The sequence below is a fragment of the Cebus imitator genome, unplaced genomic scaffold (genome assembly GCF_001604975.1).
Source record: "Cebus imitator isolate Cc_AM_T3 unplaced genomic scaffold, Cebus_imitator-1.0 Scaffold342, whole genome shotgun sequence".
NCBI classification, from domain to species: Eukaryota; Metazoa; Chordata; class Mammalia; order Primates; family Cebidae; genus Cebus; species Cebus imitator.
Genome location: NW_016107657.1, coordinates 635,246 through 658,472, shown reverse-complemented (window position 1 = coordinate 658,472; position 23,227 = coordinate 635,246). Strand labels below are relative to the sequence as shown.

General features: G+C 44.7%; 1 protein-coding gene across 12 annotated transcripts in view; it reads right to left on the bottom strand.

The window, feature by feature from the left end:
* Positions 1-23,227, bottom strand: part of FHOD3 (formin homology 2 domain containing 3) — a 487,025-nt gene that overhangs the window by 49,724 nt on the left and 414,074 nt on the right. For all 12 annotated transcript variants that reach the window (XM_037730378.1, XM_037730382.1, XM_037730380.1 and 9 more), the window contains 2 exons: positions 15,241-15,537; positions 5,965-6,848 (listed from right to left, as the gene is read on the bottom strand). In XM_037730378.1, coding sequence (XP_037586306.1) covers positions 5,965-6,848; positions 15,241-15,537 — 1,181 coding nt within the window. The remainder of the gene's footprint in view (positions 1-5,964; positions 6,849-15,240; positions 15,538-23,227) is intronic.

The following is a 23,227-nucleotide window of genomic DNA, read 5'->3' as shown; positions in this document are numbered from 1 at the left end:
CAGAGGTTACTCTTTGTGGAAAGAGAGGCTGTACAGGCGAGCAGGAAACTCAGAGGGAGCAGGAGGGGGTGATTAAGGCAACTCAGGGAGAGGGTACAGCTTCTAGGAAGACAGAAGCGAGCCCCTCTAGGATGAGGCTTCAAACAGCACAAAGGGGAGGTCATGACTGTCAACTGCCAAAGCTTCAGGGAGGGGCTGTGCCTGTTCTCTGCAGCCCCAGATTCAGCTGGTGGGCAGCTACTAGATTGGGCGTCTGCTTTCCAGAACCAGCAGCCCAGGAGGTAGGATCCTGCAAACTCAGCAATTCCATGGGGCAGAAAGTCACACATGGTTATAGGAATATTTTCTAGAACAGCTAAGCCAGATATTTCAGTTCAGCTGGATATAAGCACCGCAGAGTCACAAGTTCATCCAGGTGGATCCTTGGTGAGACACCAATCCTCGATGCAGAGATGGATGGCAAAGGGCCCTTGCAGGGGAGACATCTAAGTCAGGCTTTTGGAGAGAACAGATTATTGCCTCCAAGGAAACATATTTAAGAATCTACAAGTAAAGACTCGAACTTGATTCTTATTGGTTACTGGAAAAGAGGGACCACCATGCAAGAGGGACCACAACCTACTTTCAGTCGGCATCCTGGGAAAGGAGAAGACCTAGCTTCCCCTCAGAGACACTCTGTTTTGGAAAAAGAAAAGTGAGGATTAAGGCAGCAGTTAGGGAGAAAAAGTGGAAAGAAAAATTTAAATAGTAAATAGTAGTCATTAAGGCTTCCTGACATGTTCCCATATCACATTTCCCCTTTCTATTTTTAAAGAGCATTTTACTAGTAACAGAGGATGCAGTATTTAAAAAGTGGATATTTAACATAGAACATATCACCCCAGGAGGTACTGCCATTGACAACAGACCCTGGGCTGAGGATGTGATTTATTAGGAGAGCTGCAGGAGGTCTGGAGTGTGCTGCTAAGCCTGACAGCGCTTCCATGAAAGGCGACAGACCTTTGCAAATGCTTCACCGCATCACCGCTAGAGACCTTGGGTCGGGCTCAGAGAAGCAGGAGTTCTAGAAATGGTAAGTCATCCCTCCTACTCCCTGCTCACTGCCAAAAGAGTGACACCACGGGATATTTTCAAAACTGTCTGTTGAGAAAGTGACAGTTTACAAGGATACAATGACACAGATGTCACAAAGACGTGACAACTATGGAGTTTTCCTAAAGTCTTGAAACAAGGGAGACAGGGAGATGTATAGGAAAGCATTAAGGCAAACCACCCCCCCATTCCCCAACTCACACACACCCTAAAATGAAAAACAAAAGCCAAAAACTAAGCCTAAGCAAAGGCTGAGAAATCCTTAGAAACAAAATTTCTTGCCAGATTAGGTTTGCCTTATTGTTAAGGAAAAAGTATTAATTTCTCATATCTGCCCTTTGAGTTGTCCAGAGCACAGGCCAATTGTTAAACAGACTTCCTGCATTAATTCAGTTTATTTGTTATCCTAACCCAGAGACCCAGGAGAGGGGGAGGGAGTCTCCATGTCCTCCAGGAGCCTTCGGCTCTGACATCTTTCTCTGGGGTCATTTTATTCTCCTATAGGGTTCACCGCATCCTACAGGACCAGCAGGCATCCACCAGGACTGTCTGGCACACAAGGATGTAAGAGCACCCTGCTGAAGTCCCAGGTTCAGACTTATTTCTTAATTCTACCTAGAAACTTAATTCTACCTAGAAACTCTGTGTTCAGAGTTTCTAGGTAGAATTCAGGTTTCTGAGGGTAATGTTAAATAACTTATTCTCTTATGTCCTGAACTTGAATATAGCGTAGGAAGATTTTTGGTCTCTTCGCAGGAAAATATAAAGGGTCGGGGTGTCAGTGTGGAGAGGTGCTGGGGAACACAGTGCTCCTTCAGTGCCTCGTTTTTCACCTGAATCAGTGGTTCACAAAACCTTGGTCGCACTGGAGAGTCACTGAGGAGCTTTTACAAATATGCTTGGGAAGCTGAGGTGGGAGGATCCTTTGAGCCCAGGAGTTTGAGGCTGTAGTAAGCTATGAATGAGCTACTATATTCCAGCCTGGGCAACAGAGTGAGACCTTGTCTCTAAGAAATAAAAATAAAAAAGAAAAGAAAAAGAACCCAGGCTAAGGCTCACCCTCAACCAATTAAATAATTACCTCTAATTTTTCTTTAAAAGTTGCTGTTACTAGTTCAAATAGATTTAGAAACTTCAAGGTAAATAAACTCCAGATACATTCTGGACTCCCTCCCTATGATATAATGAATACAAGAGAGTAAGACAGCATCGGGTCCCCAAAGTGGAAACCGAGTTCCACTCCAGGTCTGTTTGGGTCTGGCTATAACTTGGGGCACAGAAGCTGCCCTTTGAGAGCAGAAGGGATTTTGCTGCCCCTGGCTATGTACAAGGATTGGAAAGTCACTTTCTTGGGGCTCCCAGGGTGATATCAAGCTCAAGGAAATCTCAGAGTTTTCTGCCCTGACATCTTTCTCTGGGGTCACCTATGGGGCTTACCACATCTTAGACCAGCAGTCAGAACATAACAATGAAATTTAGCACAGGATTTCTACCTTTCTCTGTAAAACAATACAATTCATCTTATTAAAACATGATATAATTCCAGGTGATAGAGAAAAATTGATCCAATTCCAGAGACTATTTTGAAAGAAAATTAAAAAGCGCATCTTTTCAGTCTTCTAATTTTTTCATTAAGTGGTCATCCCAGCCTTAGATCTGGCTCATGAATCTTTGTTTTTGGGTGGATTAGTTACAGACATGCCCAATAACTCTTGTCTAATGTTAGTTGTTTTTTTTTTTTATGAAATCTAAAACCAATTCTCTTTGTTTTGTGCTGTCTTGTGAAGTCTATTTCACTCTATTTTTGTTGCACTTTATTTATTGTACTTAATTTAAAAATTTCTGAGCCAGAATTCAGAAGCAGCTATTTACATCGTGATTTATGAAAACCAAAGTCAAGGATCAGAAACAGAAGTGAAATTGGTTATATCTGTAATGGTTACATATACAAAATGGATTCAACTCTCCAATGTAATGTGGGGTTTGTTTTGTTTTGTTTTTTTGAGACAGGGTCTTGCACTGTCATCCAGGCTGCAGTGCAGTGGTGCGATCACAGCTCAGTGCAGCCTTGACCTTCCAAGCTCAAGCAATCTTCCCATGTCAGCCTGCCAAGTAGCTTGGACTATAGGCATGCACCATCATGCCTGGGTTGAGTGCGTGTGCGTGTGCATGTGCGTGTGTGTGTGTATGCGTATTTTGTAGAGATGGGGTTTCACCATGTTTCCCAGCCTGGTCTCAAACTCCCGAGCTCAAGCCGTCTACCTGCCTTGGCCTCCTAAAGTGCTGGAATTACCTGCATGAGCCACTTATTTGGCCAAAACACGGTGATGTGTTTTAATCCTACCTTACATTCTTACCTTTTGTTAACATTTTGTAAACTAGCTCCTGTTCACATTTCCTATCCCAAAAACAAAGGTAGGGGTTTTGGGGTCTCATTATAGAACATTCTGGGATCAGTTTGGTAAACTTTCAATATATCATTTTCCTCTTATGCTCCTTCTTGATAAAAAATATGCAAACATTTGTCTATTAGCTAGGCAATAAACTGTTCCAGAGGTCACTACCTGTTTCAGGCAATCATCAACTTTGGGTTGAGATGGCAGAGGCTAGAATTTTATCACCGACCAAACCGGCTGCAGTAGGAACAAGAGAAGGAGGGAGGTACGTGAAACATTCATTTTGGGCCCTCTTGAGGAAATTTTTAATCCTCTAAAAATGAAGCTAGGAGTGCCTTCACCTCCATACTTTTATTCCATTTTATTCCTCCCAATACTGAATCAAGGGGCAGCCTCTCCCCAGCAATCTGATAGGGAACCACAAGAAACCTAGAGGTGCAGCCAGCCAAGTGGGCAATGAGGGGAGGAAGCGGAGGGGGAGGGGGAGTGGAGAAGGAGGAGGAGGAGAAGGAAGAGTAGGAGGAGAATTCTGTCCAATTAAGTCAGTGGGTTGGAGGTTGGTGTCAGCAAGTTAGGTCACAGGTAACTCCTAGCAACCACAGACTGCTGTCTTAAACCTGGCTGGTCTTCTCCTAAATGTCAGGCTACCTGTAAGAACTGGAAGCATGAGACCAGGTGCAATGCTTCATGCCTGTAATCTCAGCACTTGGGGAGGCCAAGGTGGGTGGATCACCTGAGGCTGGAAGTTTGAGACCAGCCTGGCCAACGTGGTGAAACCTCACCTCTACACAAAATACAAAATTTAGCTGGGCCTACTGGTGGGTGCTTGTAATCCCAGCTACCCAGGTGGTTGAGGCAGGAGAATCTCTCAAAGCCAGGAGGTGGAAGTTGCAGTGCGCCAAGATCACAGCACTGCTTTCCATCCTGGGCAACAGAGCAAGACTCTGTTTCAAAAAAAAAAAAAGAATTGGAACGGGACATATGGCTGGCTTGGCACCACTTGGTATCAGTCCTAGAAAGCCAGAACTCAGATATATCAAGAGTGGGTATCTGGCAACCCTTTCCTAGGTGTTACTTTCTAGAGAGGACAAAAGCTGGGTCTCCTTTCAACCAAAGGATAGGACTGATTGGGTATGATTTTTTACACTGGATCCTAGCAGTGTAGATTTGTAAACGAGACAGTTTTAATTCTGACTTGAGGGGATTCTTGATGCTGGAAATGATTTAGACTCATGTCCTGACTGAGAAACACACATTGGGGCAAACAGCAACCAGTGAAGGGCAGCCAGCAGCTTAAAATCCCAGCAAGTGTTCTGAAAGGAAGCTGATCAGCTATGGCTCCTCTGACTGGCCTGTCAGCATCCCACAGCAGTGACAGGTACTGACTCTGTCACTGCACTCCTCCTTTGAAGGGCTCAATTGCTCTGAGGATCCTGCATGTAATTTTTGATACAGAATTGGTGCACAACTGACAGGGCTGGGAACTTGACTCAGACAGTTTATACTCACCCAAAAAGATGATAAATGCATGTAGCAATACAGGGAGTTAAAATTAATTCATAATTATAAACTTTTGCATGTTTATTCTAAAGTATACTTTACGAAGTTCTTTCTCCAACCTCTAGTACCTGGAAAGAGAAGTTAGCTTTAAACCTGTTTTAAAGCTGAAATATACTCAGAATGGGTTTTTAAAAACCAGTTCTTTAAGACACGCAAAGGAGACTCAATTTAGGGAATCATCAGATACAAAATCTGTGATCCAATATCTTGCAGTTTCTTTATCAGTATAGATTAACCATGACTTAACCTTTGATGACCAATAACTTTATGTACAGTATTTCCCATTGATAAATGTGGTATAACATCTCTGTTACTATCACAGCAGCAGTGCCTATAGGATTCTCAAACATTTATCCCAAATACTAAATCTAGATGCATGTGTAATATTGATGGGATGCCAAATATATGGCTCCTGGAAAACTTCCAGATAGCCGCAGAATGCTGGCTTGATCAGGGCCAAGCCAAAGAAATGTCACTTGGATTATTGCCTTTGAGATTATTGGGTGGTTACAGATAAAGTTCAAACTACTACTATTAATCATAATCAATGAAGGTAAGATTAAATAAGCATATCCCATATTTGGTGAGTCAGCAAGTCCACTTTCTCCAGTTAATGTCAACATCTGTTTTTGGGCTATGCTGATATTCCTTGGTTGACCATTTCTGTCTTCTTTTCCTCAGGAGTATTTGCCTAACATAAGTAAGCTGGTAACTGTGTTAGCTAATAAGGGTCTCTGACTCATGTAGCCTACACCTAGCATGTGGCAGAAGGAATGCTACATTAACGATCAGATTTTTATACCAGTGGACTTTTTACCAAATAGCAAAAGCAACACAAAAGAGTATTTTATATAGAACAAATCTCTTCAGCCCTACCCAACTTCCAATCAAGAAGCATGCTGAAGACTAGCAGTACCTTTGAGACAGACAGTTCCTTGGATTTAGACTCAAACAGGTGCTCCAGTCTGGAAGTGTCGACCTTAATGGGTTCCAGTTTTGACCACAGGAATTCTCTGCAGCGTCGGTTGTTTTTACATGGCCAGTCAAAAGGCCGAACTTCATTCCAGAACAAACGGATGGTCTTCTTTTTCTTAGTGAATGTGGGCTGACCCCTGGGTACCTGGGACCACCCTAAGCCCTGAGGAGCGTTAAACACTGGAGGAGGAGGAGCCAATAAATTACCGGGGAGAGGAGGGGGAGGGACGCTGTCCAACAGGGGTGGAGGGGGTGGGGGCGGCAAACCCAGAAAGGTGGGTGGGGGTGGGGGAGGTGGCCCAGGGGCCTCCCTGTGACCCAGGTCCACATCTAGGACATCGATGTCATCCTCCTCCCCCAGGTCAGTGAAATCCATGTCTTGGATTCTAAGCTCCCTTGGATTGGCCATGAGCTGGTCCCAGATGTAATCAGACTCTGTCTTCAGCTGCACTGGTGCTGTCTCTGGGATCTTGTCATTGGGCTCAGTATCAGGGGAGACGGAACCTCTCCCCAGGTCCCCACTGTTGAATTTCTCAGCAAATGCTTTCACACTGCCCCGATTGTCCAAACAGCCGACGTCCACCCTCCTGACACTCTCATCCTGGGCCTGAGAGTTGGCCTGCAGGGTGGATATCCTGGTGGCAAGGCTGGCTACCGCCTCCACCTCCTGCTGGGTCCTCCCAGCCTCCTCATCCCCCTTCTCCTCATCATCAGGGGACTTTCTGTTATGGGCATACAGCATGTCCAGCATGAACCGTTTGTTGGTGAGGATGTCGCCACACTGTCCATTTACACTTGCATCCTGGACACCTGTGGGCCACAAACCTGAAAGTACATAGGAGAGAAAAATGAGAAAGGGGCAAAGGGGCCTCACTTCCATGAAAAATCTGATTATTGAATAAGTGAACTTGACACACGGGAGTGACTTCAGAGAAGACACTGCATAAAGCAGTCAAAGCCGTGGGCGACAAGATGCTCTTGGGCAAGAAGAGATGCTGCTTCATAGTCCCAAAGACCTGCAGCCAAGACTCTTCCAGGCATAACACTGCTCCTGGCTCCTACCTGGGCTCATGGGAGAAATTTTCCTTTCTCCTGTCCACCCATGGCAGCTGGCCAGGACCTGCACAGCCACAGGTAACTAAGGAGCCTCTGCCCTAACTTGAGATAGGGAGGCAAGAAGCCACGCCCTGGTGGTATTGGAGAGCCTAGAATATAAGCTTCGTTTATTTCCCCTACTCCAAATCTGCACTAGTGCAGCTCAAAGTGCCTCAAAAACACAGAAACTGTGCCACTCACTGGTCACTCTTTAGGTTCACTCCTTATCACAGTCCCTAGTTTCCAGGGGACTGAATGCTGCCTGGCAATCTCACCCACTCCTCTCCTAGGTGACTTTCCATAGCCTTCTCTCCTCTAACCTCCTGGCCCATCTCATCTTCAGAGATGACCTTGCTTCCTAGTTCACCAACTTAACAGATAAAGCCAGAAGGAATCTTCCAGAGCCTCCCTTCCACCACTACCCTCCCACCTGCACTGACCCTCAGAACACAGTCTCCCTCCTGTGACTGCCTGATAAACATCCCTCTTAGCAGGGGTTGGCTGCCCACTTGTACATTAGACACCCGCTCCAGAAATTCTCTCTCCTGCATTTCCCATGGCCCTCCCACTAGAGCCTTCCTTCTGGCACATTAACATATATATAATTTCCCCCGTCTTAGAAAAGCAAAACCACCCGTGGTCCCATTCATCCCTCTAGCTATCACCTAACTTTAACGTTTCTCATTTCCTTTAAAGTGTAACTGCTCATAAGAGTTGCTTTGCCCTCTGCTTCCAGTTTCTCTCTTTCCTTTCTCTTCGGCCCAGTCAAAGGGAGCTATTGTTCCCACCACCCTTCACAGCTTCTGCTTTCAGGTCCCAGTGACTCCTGTGTTGCACTGGATGCAGCTGACTACTCCCTCCTCCTTCACGGGGCTCCCAAGAGATGATACAAGGCTCCCAGGACATCTGGCTACCCCTTCTCAATCTCCTTCACTGGTTTCTCCTTATCATTAAACTTTAGATGTCCTTGGACTTCTTCTCTCCATCTTCACTCTTTCAGTCTCATCTAGATTCACAACTTTAAATGCCATCCATAAAATACAACCTTCTCCACCCCTGCACCCCCCAACCTAAGCTGCTTCTCCTGCAATCCTTTGCTGTCTCAGCTATGGCAACTTCATCCATCTTGCTGCCAATCCCAAAAACCTCACCGTCATCCTTGACTCCTCCTGTTCTTTCACCCTCCACATCCAGTGTTGCAGGAAACTGGCTAGACCTTTATGTCATATCCAGAATCCAGCCACTTTCCTCAGCACCTCTGCAACCATGACCATGGGCCAGGCCAGCATGGGTTCCTGCCTACAGTACTCCAGGGGCATCCCCACTGGACTCTCATGTCCCTTGAGAGCCAATTCTTAACCCAGCAGCCACATGATGTTATAAAAATGTCTGATCATATCTTTCTGATCAAAGTCTTTTAACAGCACCACCTTTTCCTGTGAGAGAAAGCCAATGACACGATGTTCACGAGGCCTTCCATGATCCTTTCTTACTTTTCATTCATTGCCCCCCACCACCTCTCCCCCACCCCCAGACACACATACCCATAAATCTCGTTAGCTACAACAATTTCTTCTCATTCCTAGAACTCACCAAGTATGAACTGGCCTCAGGGTGTCAGCCCCTCCTGGGATAAACTGCACCCAGTGAATCACACAATTTTATCCTTGACCTCCTTTTAGTCTTTGCTCAAACCACATCTTCTCAATGAAGTCTTCCCTGACCACTTAGTGGAAACTGTGCAATCCTCCTCCTACACTGTTGATCATCCTTTCCTGCTTTATTTTTCATCACAGCTCTTAGGACTAAATCTGTCACGTTTTGCTTAGTTTATTGTCTGCCTCTGCCCTGTCACTGGAATAATTATAATTACTGATTAAATTGCCTTCTTCATGGGATGCAAACTCTATGAGAACAGGATTTGGGTTTGTTTTGCTCACTGTTATTTCTGCAACATGTGGAACGAATGAATGAATGATCAGGAATGTTATTCCTCTGGGTTTGCCTCCTTGGGGCTTGTATTAGTCCGTTCTCACGCTGCTATAAAGGACTGCCAGAGTGGGTAATTTATAAAGGAAAGAGATTTAACTGACTCACAGTTCAGCATGGCTGGGGAGGTCTCAGGAAACTTACAATCATGGCAGAAGGGGAAGAAAACATGTCTTTCTTTACATGGTAGCATGGAAGAAAAGAATGAGTGCCCAGCGAAGCGGGAAGCCCTTTATAAAGCCATCAGGTCTTGTGAGAACTAATTCACTATCATGAGAACAGGATGGGGAAACTGCCCCCATGATTCAATTACCTTCACCTGGTCCCTCCCATGACACACGGGAATTATGGGAACTACAATTCAAGATGGTATTTGGGTGAGGACACAGCCAAACCATATCAGGGCTGGCAGAGCCAGCTGGCAAGTGCTTTAGGAGGTGAATTCCGTCAGCTTTCCAGGGCCTCAGTGGATCCTGGTGTTGGGATGTGGCAGGAGACCCAGGCCTGGGAGGTCAGCATTCGTAGCTTCATTCAGCTAAGGGAGCATCTTCTTCAAACACACTGAGGGTGGGCTCTGGCTTGAGAAGGCATTGACCGGGGGAGCACAAGGTCTCCCAGTATTTCCAGTGTAGTTTTGTTCTCTGTCCTCGCTGCAACAACCGCTTAACCTGACCAGGGTACCTTAGGCCATCTCAACACCAGAACAAGGAGCTCTCGAATCCTCTTTTAGGTTTTACAAACAAAATATACTTAGGACATAATCACCATCAAAAGGAGATGAGACGGTATTTGAGGATAAGAGCAAAAAATCTGATTAGCTGGAGTTTCAATAACTGGTCAGACACTCCTGTGAACAGGGAGACCACTTGGATGCCAGGAGGCTGCAGCAGATAAAGCAGCTGAGCCTTTTTCAAGAGGCAGACTCATTCTTTCTCCATTTATCGGGAAATGTAAGCATTTTTCTATTTTGGCAATAGGGAAAATAATATAATCAGGTGATATATTTTTTTCTGAGACAGAGTCTCACTCTGTTGCCCAGCCTGGAGTGCAGTAGTGTCATCTTGGCTCACTGTAGCTTCCACCTCCCGAGTTCAAGCAATTCTCATGTCGCAGCCTCCTGAGCAGCTGTGACTACAGGCATGCACCACCATGCCCAGCTAATTTTTGTATTTTTAGTAGAAACGGGAGTTTCACCATGTTGGCTAGGCTGGTCTTGAACTCCTGACTTCAAGTGTCCCGACCACCTCAGCCTCCCGAAGTGCTGGGATTACCTGTGTGAGCTACCATGCCCAGGTAACCAGGTAATATTTTTAATATGCCAGTCTCCTTGCTTATTCTCTTCACTAATTTGTGACTCCTTTCATCGTTTTGCAGTGTCCCTCTTTGTCCTCAGTAACTTCCTTTGCTCTGAAATCTACTTATCTCATGTAACCATTCCTGCTTTTCTCTGATTTAATGTTCGCAACTTTTTTTTTCTCAACTTTTTTTTTTCTTCCTTTCACACCTAGTCCTACAGATTTTTTCCCAACTTTTAACGTAAAATCTACCAGTGTCATTATGTTTGAGAAGAGTTTTCTATATGTAGCATATGATTGGGTCATTTTAATCCACTTTGCCATCTATGTTTTCATTTAAAGGAATAATTGATATGTTAGAACATAAGTCTGCCATTTTATTTGTCTCATTTGTTCCATTTATTTTAGTGTCTGTTTCTCCTTTCTTGGTCTCTTATGGGTTACTTGAATACTTTTTTTTTACTTTAACAAATTTTTAAATTGATACATAATAGATGTACATATTTTCAGGGTACATGTGATAATTTAATACATTCATATAATTTGTAAAGATCAAATCAATGTAATTGGGATATCTATCACCTTAAATATTGTCTTTTCTTTTTGTTACATTCAAATTATTATCTTCTAGATATTTTGAAATACACATAACACATTATTGTAAACTATAATTTCCCTACTGATCCTATAGAACACTAGATCTTATTTATTCTAACAAATTCTATACTTGTACCCATTAGTCAACCTTTCTTCAATGCCCTTGAATATTTTTTGGAATTTCATTCTGATTTATTTATGTGTTTCCAAGTACATTGCTTCATCTGGTTCTTGCAGCGGTTGCTCTAGGTGTTACAATATACACACTAATCACAGTAAACTAGTATTACTGTTCTACCACTTTGAAGTGTGAAAAGACTTACTTTCATTTAGATACCGTTAGCTTCCCCACTCTTACAGTTGTCTTAAGTATTCCTCTACATACACAGAGCACTACATTACATGATGTTATAATTTTTGCTTCAACCATCAAGTATGATTTAAGAACTCAGAAGCAGAAAGTCTATTTATCCCTGTTTTCACCCATTCTGTTGTCCTTTCCTTCCTAAAGTTCTAAGCCTTCTGGTCACCATTTTTTTTCTGTTTGGAGAACTTCCTATAGTAATTCTTTGAGGGTAGGGACACATTCTTTCCGTTTTTATCTGAGAATGTCTTATTTTCATTCTTAAAGGATACATTTGAGGGATATAGAATTTACAGTGGACAGTTCTTTTCTTTTAGCACTTGCAAAATGTTGTGCCCCTTCCTGCTAGCCTCCGTGGTTTCAGATGAGCAATGTGCTGTCACGTGGACTGGTGTTCCCCTATAGGTAATGTTTCCTTCTAGCCTCTTGCAAAACTTTTCTTTGGTCTTTAGTTTTCATAAGTTTGATTATCATTTGTCTCGGTGTGAATGTCTTTAAATTTGTCTTGTTCAGGGTTTGCTCAGCTTCCTAAATCTGTGAGCTTATACCATTTGACAAATTGGAGACGTTCTGGGCCATTATTTCTTCAAAGAATTTTCCAGCATCCCACTCTCTCCTCCCCAGATTCTGACGAATTGGAGTTAGATGGAGTCTTATTGTCTCACAGGTCCCTGAGGCTCTGTTCATGTTTTTCAGTGTATTTTTTTCTGTTATTCAGAGTTCTTAATTTCTACTGGTTTGTTTTTGAGTTGACTGATCATTTCCTTTGTTGTCTCCAATCTACTATTAAGCCCATCCAGTAAGTATTTTATTTTGGTTACTGTGTATTTCAATTCTACAGTTTTCCTTTGGTTCTTTTTAATATCTTCTATTTCTTTGCTATTTTATTTTTTATGAATTCCTTAAGTGTTTGTAAGTTCTTACTGAGGCAGTATTATAAAGGCTGCTTCAAAATCCCCAGCACATAATTCCAATGTCTGGCTCATCTCAGGGTTGGCATCTGTTTATTGCATTTTCCCATTCAAGATGTGATTGCCTTAGCTCTTGAAATGATGAGTGATTTTTCCATTATGTCTTGGACATTTTGTGCATTATTAGCCAGACTTTAGATCCTATCTAATCTTTTAGCAGGTAGTCACCCTTTTTAGGTATAGCATACAGGTGCTGGTGGAGGGAGATGTCCAGCTCCCTGCCGGATCCTGCTGTCACCACCCCAGCAAGAGTGCTGACTCACACTGGCTCATTGCAGATGAGGAGGGCAGAAGGTCAGTTCCCCCTCCCTTGGCCCCACTGGCACCTTCCCAGGGAAATTAAATCACTGACTCATATTGTCTTATTGCCTCCAAGTGGAGGCAGAGGTTCAGATCCCTATCCGTTTCCATTGACTCGGGGTCAGGTTTTCATTAGTGCCTGTCTAGGGTACAGCAAGTATTAATGAGCAAAAAGTCTGTGTTGTGTTCTGTTAGGCAATCCTTTTCCCAGTCCTTTGACTAGGGAAATAAGCTTTACCTGGAGCTTCACTCTCATGTAATTTAAATCCAGAGGTTCCTAGGCAGTATGCCTTCTTCTTTCCACCTTTCATAGTCAGCCTCTAATTGATTGTTCTGGTACTCTTGGGGTGTTGCTATGTTAGTTGTAAGAGGGAAGACCCAGGAACAATGAAGATTCCCCATCTTAACCAGACACCTCTTCATTTATTCATCGATTGTTTTGTGAGACTCTGCTAGGAAGTGAGGACTCACAATGAATAGGCAGACATCCCTATCCTCACAAAGCTGACATTCAAGTGGAGACAAAGGACAATTATACAAGTAATTATTTAAGAAAGTATAATGCATGCTGTGATAAAGTTTCTCACATGTATGCCCTAGAGTAGAACACATGAAACAGAGAAATTAAACCACATAACTGGAATAAGACGAGATTTTTTCAAGTCCTACAAATTCATTTTTGACATAGTCATTAGAAATAGTTTTGGGAATAATTTTAATTATCTCTAAGGTTGCTCTGTAATTTGACAGCACTCTGAAAAGCAAGAGCTATAATGGCATAGCTGCTCTGAATCCACAATGGCTGATGACGCCTGTGAGCAGTGAGATTTTTTAGGAACCAATAAGCTACAGTAAATAAACACAACCAAATCTCACAACAGCACCGGAGCAAAGCAGAAAAATCATTTCAAAACCCTAATTCCTGCTTCAAAACTCTTGGACACTGCCCACTTTTGGTAGAAAGTCAATGGTTCTTCACTGGGAGCAGTTTCCATTTTTGGAAAGTTGTCCTTATTGGGAAGAATATTGGATAAGCTGATCCAAGAAAGTCTGTCGTCTGGTATAATTTTACTAACCCAATTTGTTGATATGTTTTAGGCCTGCTAAATCCAGTAATGACGAATAATTCTTAAAGTTATTCCTAATAAATAAAACATGATTTAAGGCCAATATGATCAGTAAGACTTACCCTACACCCAGCATTATGACAATAATGACATTAATGTGAATGATAACAAGTAGAATATGGGGACTTACCTGTAATCTGATTTTGAAAGAAACTGAGTAAATATCAGCATATATAATACCTCTTGGGACATACGTATTCAACCAAATGAAGACACAGGATTTTCAATGCAATAATTCCTAAGATGTAAACTAACAAAGTCTTTTATATTCTTTTTTACTGCATCATAGTGACCAGCAATATAAAGTATAAAATCCAGTAGTATATTCTAACTGGGAAAAACCCAAACTGTACTTTTAGACAACGCCACTGATTTTCAGGGCTATTGGGAAACATTCTGGTTTCACTCATTCATTCATCCATGCTTCTGAGACAATATATTTTAATCTGGGAACTAATAAGTCATTGATAGGTCATGGCACTAGCTGGCAGGCCTTTTAGAGGTGTCATGTTGCCCTCTGGACCTAAGACATCGACTTGAGTGGGTACCACTCATATGTAGCTTAATGAAGGCTGGCCCATGAGACATGACTCCACCGGTTAGGAGTGTTTGTTGAGGAAGGAGGCATTCTACCACCTTGACAGCACACAAGTCATGGGTAGGAAAATTTACTCTGTGGCATCACAAATCATATGAATCATTTACAATTCCTATAAGCCTCTATGGCACCCTCCTCAAGTCTTTGGTGAGGTTCTTTCAGGCCAAACCAAACCTATAATCTAACATTCCATTTGGTCCCTAATTGTAAAGTCATCATTCATAGGAGAACTGAATGAGTATTAAGTGTAACACCAAAAAGCATGTACTTTATACTAAAGAAAAGAATGGTTATGAGTATAATGTAGAGAACAAATTATCTATATTCCAGTACCTCACATCAAATTGAACTCAGTACACTATGTACTACAATTTTTTGGAAATACTCATTCAATCAATTTAAACAAATCTTTCCAGTCTGAAATGTTCAGTCAAAATGAACATACTTCAGTAAACACATTGTTAAAGAAATAGATAACAATGTGACAGTTTCTAAACTTCTATCAAAAGCTGAAAAAAATCTTACTATTATTAACCTATTATTAACAATGGAACATTCAGAGGAAAATGAGAGGTTTCTCTTCTAGGGCTTATTCCCCAGGAAAAGCCCTCCTTATCGGGGCCTGTTTTTCCAGGTATGGAAGTGATGACTGTGACAGTGTGGCAGAGGGTCTGGGGTCATCTTTCTATGAGGTAGAAGGCTGCTGGCTGGCTGCCAGCATGGCCACACTCCTTGTCCCCAGACACTGGGTGACACAGCTGGGTGAGTGGGCTGACTCAGGTCACTTTAGAGACCAGCCTGTGGACAGGCTCTTAGCGAACCTGTCCCTGCACCCCAGGCCTCCCTGGTACATGCCAATTGAAACAAGGGGCTTCATTTACCAGTCGTCCTGTCCCTGGAGAGTTTGTCCTCCTTCTCCTCCCTCTCCAACGTGCTGCTGGAGGACGAGACGCTGGAGGCGGAACAGTTGTCCCTTTCGTTCACCCCCTCGTTCTGCCTCTCTTTCTCACTGAGGGAGGCTCTTTCTTCTGGCTCTTGCTCTAGTGCCCGTTCCACTTCGGTCTCTGCGCCCTTGTGGGCAGAGGCTACGTCCTGGCCAGCTTCATCAGCAGCCTGTCCCGCTCCTGCCTCTGGTTCTGGTTCTGCCTCTGATTCAGGCTCAGGATCCCCGGCACTGGCTGGTGGAGACAACAATGGAAATTATATTGACAACAGATTTCTTGGAAGGGTAAAGTGAGGTGAGAATGGACATGAGGCTGATTTCTCTGTGGTGGGCTGATGTCCAAAGATGGTCCCCAAGAGACCTATCCCCTGGTTATTCAAACACTCATCGAGGCATTGCCATGAAGGTATTGTGCAGATGAAAGTCCCTAGTCAGTGACCTTAAGATATGGAGATTAACTAGAGGAGCTGGATTCAATCAAGAGTTGGATTCAATCAGGAAAGGCTTTCAAAGGCAGAAAGTTTTCTAATTGGCAGCAGAAAAGGAAGTCAGAGATTAGAAGCAGGAGAAGGATCTGCCACTTCACAGTTGCCTGACAGGGAATGCAGGTGGCCTCAAGAAGATGAGAACAACCTCTGGGCAACAGCCTACCAGGAACAGGGAACTCAGCTCTGCGGGCACAAGGAACTGGATTTTGCTATCATCCTGAACAAGGCTGGACACTTCCCAGAGCCTTCCAATAAGAACCCTGCCTGCTGCAGCCTTAATTTAAGCCTTGTGACAGTGGACAGCCAAGGTCAAGAACTCAGTTGAGCTGTGCTAAACTTTTGACCTATGGAAACTGTGAGATAATAAACGAGAGTTGTTTCCAATCCCTATGTCTGTGGAAATTTGTTACATAGCAATAGGAAACTAATATATGACCTTTTACGGAAAGAGAAACAAAATCCATGGTGGATCAAGCTGATGAAAAGTAGTAGCCTAACGTGTTCTGAAATCAGATGGCCGAACCAGTGAGGTTCATCACCCTTTTCTTGGGTTATGTTTGCTCATAATGTGTTTGCTCATAATATGAAGTTAGTTTGTGATTTTGAAAGCAGTTTGGAAGAATCACTCATGGTCACAGTCTATTTGCAAACCTATCAAGGCTGGAGATCTGATGCTGTCACTGAGGTAAGACACCCATGTTCTCACTTGTGTGACATTCTAGGGAACATGGAAATGGCACAATCTGGCTTATGCATTTTTTGTTTTTTGAGCAAAACTCTCAGCTGTAAGCTGTGGATGTGTAGCAAAATGATAGAGAATACACAAAATTCTGAGCCAGCTGCCACACATGAAGGCTGGGGGAGAGTGGCTTACTCTTAAGGGAACTGCCCTCAGGCTGGGCAAAGCCAAACCCTGGCAATGTACTCTAAGGGCATGTGCTTGAACCCTAGGTACACACTGCTCAAGGCAACACAGAAATCCTGGCAGGGTCTACACATGGTAGGGGTTGGATGAGAGCTGCCCAGAGTCCATAGGAACACGCAGATCAGGGCAGCTCGCTGTGGAGACATCATGCTGGCCCAGGTAATGGGCGTGGCTGGCCATGGGGCACACAGAACCAGCCCTTAGCAGGCTGGGCATGGGCATTACTAAGGGAGAGAAACATTCAGGCCTCACTAAGCAAGGGGCACAGCTAACCCCAGCTTCCCAGCAAGAATTTATTCTTCAGGACCCACAGGGCCATCACTCCCCAATCCCTCATCTGCTCTCAGGCTGTTATCCTCTGAGGATGAGTCAGGGAGTTAGCTGGGCAGGGAAGATGCGGTGGAGAGGATGAAACACCACTTTTCCTTACGCTCATGGGCAACTTCCAAATCCCACTCCTCCGTGGGAATATCCCCGAGTGCCAGGTGGGAATTTGGGGGTAGAGGAGTAAATTCCTCTCCTTTGATTACAGGTTGTGCATCTTCTGCTGGGAACTCCAGCCTCAGGCAGGAACCTGCTTTCAGGGAAGGCTGGAGGACATGGGGAGGGGTAGCAAAGGGGCTGTCCCTCCTGGGCATCCCAAGAAGGGAAGGCTTTAGGAACTGGGAATCTGAGGGCAGTTTCCCAGAGAGGCATGGGTGGCAGTCACAGAAGGAAACCAATGGACACACAGCTGTGAGTCCGCGTGACTGAGAATGAGAGCATCGTACCCTCTTCCTTAAAAGTAAAAGCTGTGCTGGGTCATGGGATGGAATGAACAGGCCTTTTAGAAACATTCCCTTTGGTACTGAAGGAATTTTTATGGTAATTTCTTTTTCATCTGATAATAGAGTATTTAGGAGAGATACAAAACCCCATTAGTTTTACAAGCATGGCAAGAGCACAGCCTCAGCAGAGGCAGCATCATCATTTGGTTGACAGAAAGCACATGTTTTTGCACACATGGACTTCAGAATAGCCACATCAAAATGAAAATGTGTTTCCAACAGCCCGGCATGTGGCATGAACTGAAGTTTTAATTGGTAAGCATATGGTGAAAAACAGCAAGGGCCCCTCCTAGTGGCTTCATCACAGACAGGGATGGGGGTTCAGTTGGCTGTCATAAGCCTATGTCTACTCACCACCCCCAGGAGTCTGGGCAAAGCACGGAGGCTCCGTGATTGATGGCTGTTTGACTTCAGCCTGCGTGTGTGCCCTGCCATGTTCTATTCCACTGAACATGCAGGATTCTGCCCAAGCAGCAGCTCTGGCCCTGTTTAAGCTGCCTGCGCAGGTGTGCTAACAGACACACAAGCTCTGGAAAAGCCACTTTCTTGGGGGGAAGCAGTACAATTTTATCCTGCTACACTAGGGCCTAACTTCATGGAATCAGACATTTCAATTTGTGACTTCAACTACTGGGGTGGTTTCTTTTTGTCATGACTGCTGGGGAAGGAGTCATCTGCAAAGTCATCTCCTGCCCAGAATACATGACTCAGTGTCTACAAGGTCTGATTGCAAATCTGAGGCCGTCCTAATGATGAACAAATTAAATAACTGTCATACACATTCAAGTCAAGCAAAACTACCAGGGTCTATGGCAGAGCTCTTCGCTCGCTGTCTTAATCAAACACAGGCAAGTTGTCTGAGGGCCAAGACCTTGCCTTCCTCTCCAGTTGGAGGGCCCCAGCATGGTCCTGGGGCCAGTGTCTAATCAGAGCGTTCCTACTGATAGGAAGCATCCAGGACAGCCCCGAGATTCCATGCTGAACCCCAGAACGTTTCTCTCCCCTTTTCCCATTATCTTCAGCAGGATTTTCCTCAATCACACTTCCCTCTGCGCACACACATACAACAGTTCATTCTGAGTCAGTGTCGCTAAGCCTGCTGCCCTCTGGGTAGATACAGGAAAAAAACTCATTTACACCTACCAAGTCCCCAGGAAACAGGAGAAATCATATAATCCTACAGGAAAAGTCCTAAAGGGGGTTAGGATCTTTGGCAACAACTAGGGAGGAAAGGGAGGAAAGGTGTTTGTTTCCCTCCCTGGAATGTTTACAACTTCTCATTGTTACCAGTCCCAGAATTTAATGAGCCTTTCTCTGACCCAATAATGTGGTGCTGGTGGTAAAAGACAGACACAGTGACCCATGAGACTGACCCAGATCTGTCACAGAGGCTAGAGTGAAGTAGAATAGAGAGATCCTGAACAACCTGCCATGACATCCATGTGGCAAAAGTGAGTGAGCTCCGCCACCAGCGGGCACAGGGAAACCCCCACCTCTCAACTACCAGCAGACACAATAACAAAAATGCATTCGTAAGAGTGATGGATGTTCTAAGACCAAATGCACTCTATCCTGGGAAGGCATGGCAAGGGTCTTTGGCAAGACCTGGGAGGGGACATAAGTCTTTGTGCCACAATAATGTTTAAAGACTCAAGGGGTAACAATGAGTTAAAAGGGGAAACATTGAGAATACCCTGGGAAGAGGGAAGTGCCCACACAGGGACCTGGAGCCCATGGTGTGCTGGCGGGAACGAAGGCTGTATGGCCTGGCAGGAGGAATGAGATGAGGTTCGGATGGTCATTAGGGGCTAGGGCAACCAGCCCTGCGTGTTGAGGGAGGGATCTGGGACTTTACCCTAAGGGAAGTGATGACTGCTCTGTGTTTCATTTCATCTGAGGTGAGCCCTGTCTCCACCTGCGTCACAGGCAAGCAAGGCTTTCTGCTGGGAACAGCTTGGGTGTGCCTGCAAGCCGAGGCCCCTAGTCAGTGTGGAATCAAGAGTCCACGAAGCAAACCCTTAGAGAGAGAGAGAGAGAGAGAGACAGATGAGGAAGAGGCGAATGCCAATCAGTGGAGCTCAAGAGAAAAAGAAAATAAAAACATAGCACCACTGGAAGAACATGTGGGTAAGAACACATGGACTGAGACTGAACAGCAGGAAGTTCTCCATTCCAGACATCAACAGGGGGAGGAACTGTGTTCACACTGGAGGTGGGTAGGGAGATCTGCAGGGCTGCTGGGTCCCCTTGAGGAATGGTTACTGAGCACTTCACAGGAACTGCCTTCCGAAGCCCTCATGACCTCTCTATGGAGAGGGCTCTGGGATTACCCTCAGAAAGCTGGGGCCAGAAGAGAGCAGTGAAGACCTGTGCCAGGGTGGTGGGAAGGAGCAGAGTGTCCCTTCTGCAGTATGGAATACCTCTAAGAACCCTGCAGCAGCGTCTTCAAGGTAGGCTCAGGAGTGACTGTGATACACCAATCCGGCAGGTCAGGAGCTGCCAGGGCTCCCCACGCTTGTCCATAACCACCTTGGATGGAGGAAGGAAGCAAAGATCTGACTGCATCTCCTGGGCTATGCAAGAGAAGAGGAGAACTACAGGAAGGACTTGGGCCAGGTGCCCAGGCAGCCCCTCTCCCAGCAGTGGGCGTCAGTTTGGAAACAAAAGGAGGACATGGCATAGAATGCTTGGTAACATTACAAGCATCCAAAACCAGGATCTGTCTTCCTGGATCACAGCCCAAGAGTGCAGACTGATGGGATCTCAGCATCGCCAGGATGCACTTAGCAAAGATCAGAAAAATGTGCTTGGCCAGAGCCTGCACTGACCTGGCTCTGAGGGCTTCCAGCCAGATCTGAAGGTGGGGGAAAGGGGAATACAAGGGCCAAAGAAAAAAACCAACACTAAACCACATAAAAGGATGTGGTAATGGATACTTTTTGCAAAGTAGAAGAAACAATAGAAAATAAGGGGTCCAGGATATCCTCAAAGCAATGTAACAGGGAACTGGGCTGTCACCACCCTGTGGGGAAGGACCCATAACCCATAACCAGAGCACAGCCACTAAAAGGAATTCTTCACCCCAAAGAAACAGACATTCCTGGAGTGAGAGGGGTTGAGAAACCAGAATGGGAACTCATCAACATGAGAACCACACAGAAGTGGGAGAACCTAAGCGCTTTTCTTAGGTGTAAGAATATAAAGCCTGCCCCGTCAGATGGAGAATGTGACCATGCTTTCCTCATGCAGATCGCAAAATCGGGAGAGAAATGAGGAATGAGCCAGCCTGAGGACTTCAGCCAGCTGGTCCCTGTGCAGAGTCTACCAGGGCAGACCATCACTCACTCACAAAATCTCGTTTTCCTTGTCCCTCCCAAAGCCCAACACCAACTCCTCATCTGGTCCCCAAACCTCCCTGGACATCAGGTCCTGCTTGCCTAAGTGCAGTAAAAATCCAAGTCATTACACACTGAGTACCTTCTACACCCAGATGCTGTGCTAGGAACCATGTTACATCATTCTCTTTAGTGCCGGCACCTACAATACGAAGTAAGGATTGATGTCCCATGTGAGAAATAAGGAAATATGTTCAGAGAGGTTAAGCAACTTGCCCAGAGCTACACAGCAGGCTGGCTACTCTCTGACTGTTTGATCCATGCTCTGTTCTGCTCTGTGCCTGAGGATGCTTATCCCCGCAGACAGCACCACCTGCATGTGCTCTCCCTCTCCCTGGCTTAGTTAGCCCCTGGAGGTTCTAGCAAAGGTGGGAAGAAGGAAGCTGGGATATTAACACCCCTGCTTCCTTCACACAGGACCCTAGTTTGGCAAAGGTTGTCAGGCCACTGTTTCTGTCCCTTGGTCTCCCTTCTCTGGCCACAGATATTACCAAGTCCTAGTCATTCACCAAGCTCCTTCAGGCCTGAAGGCAGGAACAGTGTCCCATGACTTCTAGTCTCTGGTGAAGCGTCACCACCTTCTGATGGTCCATGACCTCCCTATACCTCTATAAACAGTCCCTTCACTGAATACCTTCAGTGACCCTGTGACCAACAGGACCCATTGCCAAGCAGAGCTCATGCTAGCAGAGTTTGGATTTGAACCTAGATTGGCTGGACTGCAAAGCCCTGGCTGTTAATCGCAGGGTTATACTGTGTGGTGGCTGACTTAAGCAACCAAGGAGAAGTATATCATCATGCCTGAAATTAAACACACACACACACACACACACACACACACACAGTGGGCAGGAATGTTGCATTTCTGCTTTCATCCATGTCCCTGACAGCCGAGTTTAGGGTGTCCAATTAGAATTTCTTGTCATGCAATTTTTCTTTGAAGAGATAAATTGCTGGTAGAAAGATCTGAACTTGATACGTCTCTGGGTGGCTTCAGTTGATTTCAATCTGCGGTAGTGTCTCGATGACTTTGCCAGGACTTGGCTTTCTGGCAGGTCTTATGAAACCAAGGACTGGGCCAGCCAGTTCTATAATAGTTGCTCCAAACTGTGTAGATTCCAGGGACCTCCCCAGCTCAGAGCTAATAACTAACACGATTGACTATGGACTTGTGGTTCAATCACAGAAATCTGAAAAAGGTCTCAAGAGAAAAAACTCACAATTTTGAAAATTCTTTAGACTTTGCGTTTGGTGTTAGACCAGTTCTTGCTAAGTTGTTCACTTGGATTCACTCTAGAGGAAGGTTTCTCGTCCTGGGTACCTGGATATTCTGCATTGAATAATTTCTTCTTCTGGGAGACTGTCTCATAGCTGTAGGATGTTTAGCAGGATCCCTGGTTTCTACTCACTAGAAGCTGCAGCACCAACCCTCCACTCCTCCTCTGCTTTTGTGGCAGCCAAAAACATCTCCAGACACTACCAAATGTCCCCCAGGAGAGCAAAATCATCCCCGGTTAAGAATCACTGCTCTACAGGAATAGTTGCATGAGGATGGCACAAACTCAGCTTCACAAAAGAAACTTTACTCAAGCCTCATAGAAGAAACAGCTCATCACTTGCAAAATACTGATTCAATAGTCTAATCCTTATGCCTTAAAAGTTAAGTCAAGCTTTGCCCTGAAATTTCAGAGCTTGATTTTCCAAAGAGGTTCAGGCTTAAGCCCCTCTGAAGATGAATAGTTTTCATCTTCAGAGATGGGTTAGGCCTAAACCTGCTTGACCTGAACAATTTTGACCATGTACAGTCAAATTACCTTCAAAAGTCCCTTTGGACAGTGCCACTTTATAGATCCCACAACTTCTCCATGGTTTCAACAATCAAGGTTTTAATTTAGCTTCAGTGGAATTCCTTATGTGCTGGGATTGCATTCATGGGCCATGTTACCCCCAAATACAAATGTGTAAACTCTAAAATCACATTTGAAGCAATAAGTTGTTCATACTACAAGGGGAATGCTGGAATCAGGAATGTTTCAGGGAAAAGAAAAAAAGATCCATGTTCCTTGTGGTCATGCTCTCTCAGGGACATGCACATTAGATTTGAACGCTAGAAGGATTAAAAGCACTATTAAATTAGAATTTCCACTTCCCACTCTTGTCTCTCAGATTATGCTTCTGATTGAGTTCACTTGCTTAAACACACACCCCACACGAAATGACTATTTTCTTTATTCTTACTGGTCTCAAGTTAAATTGTAATTCAATCAAATACTTAAATTGTCTTTTGCCA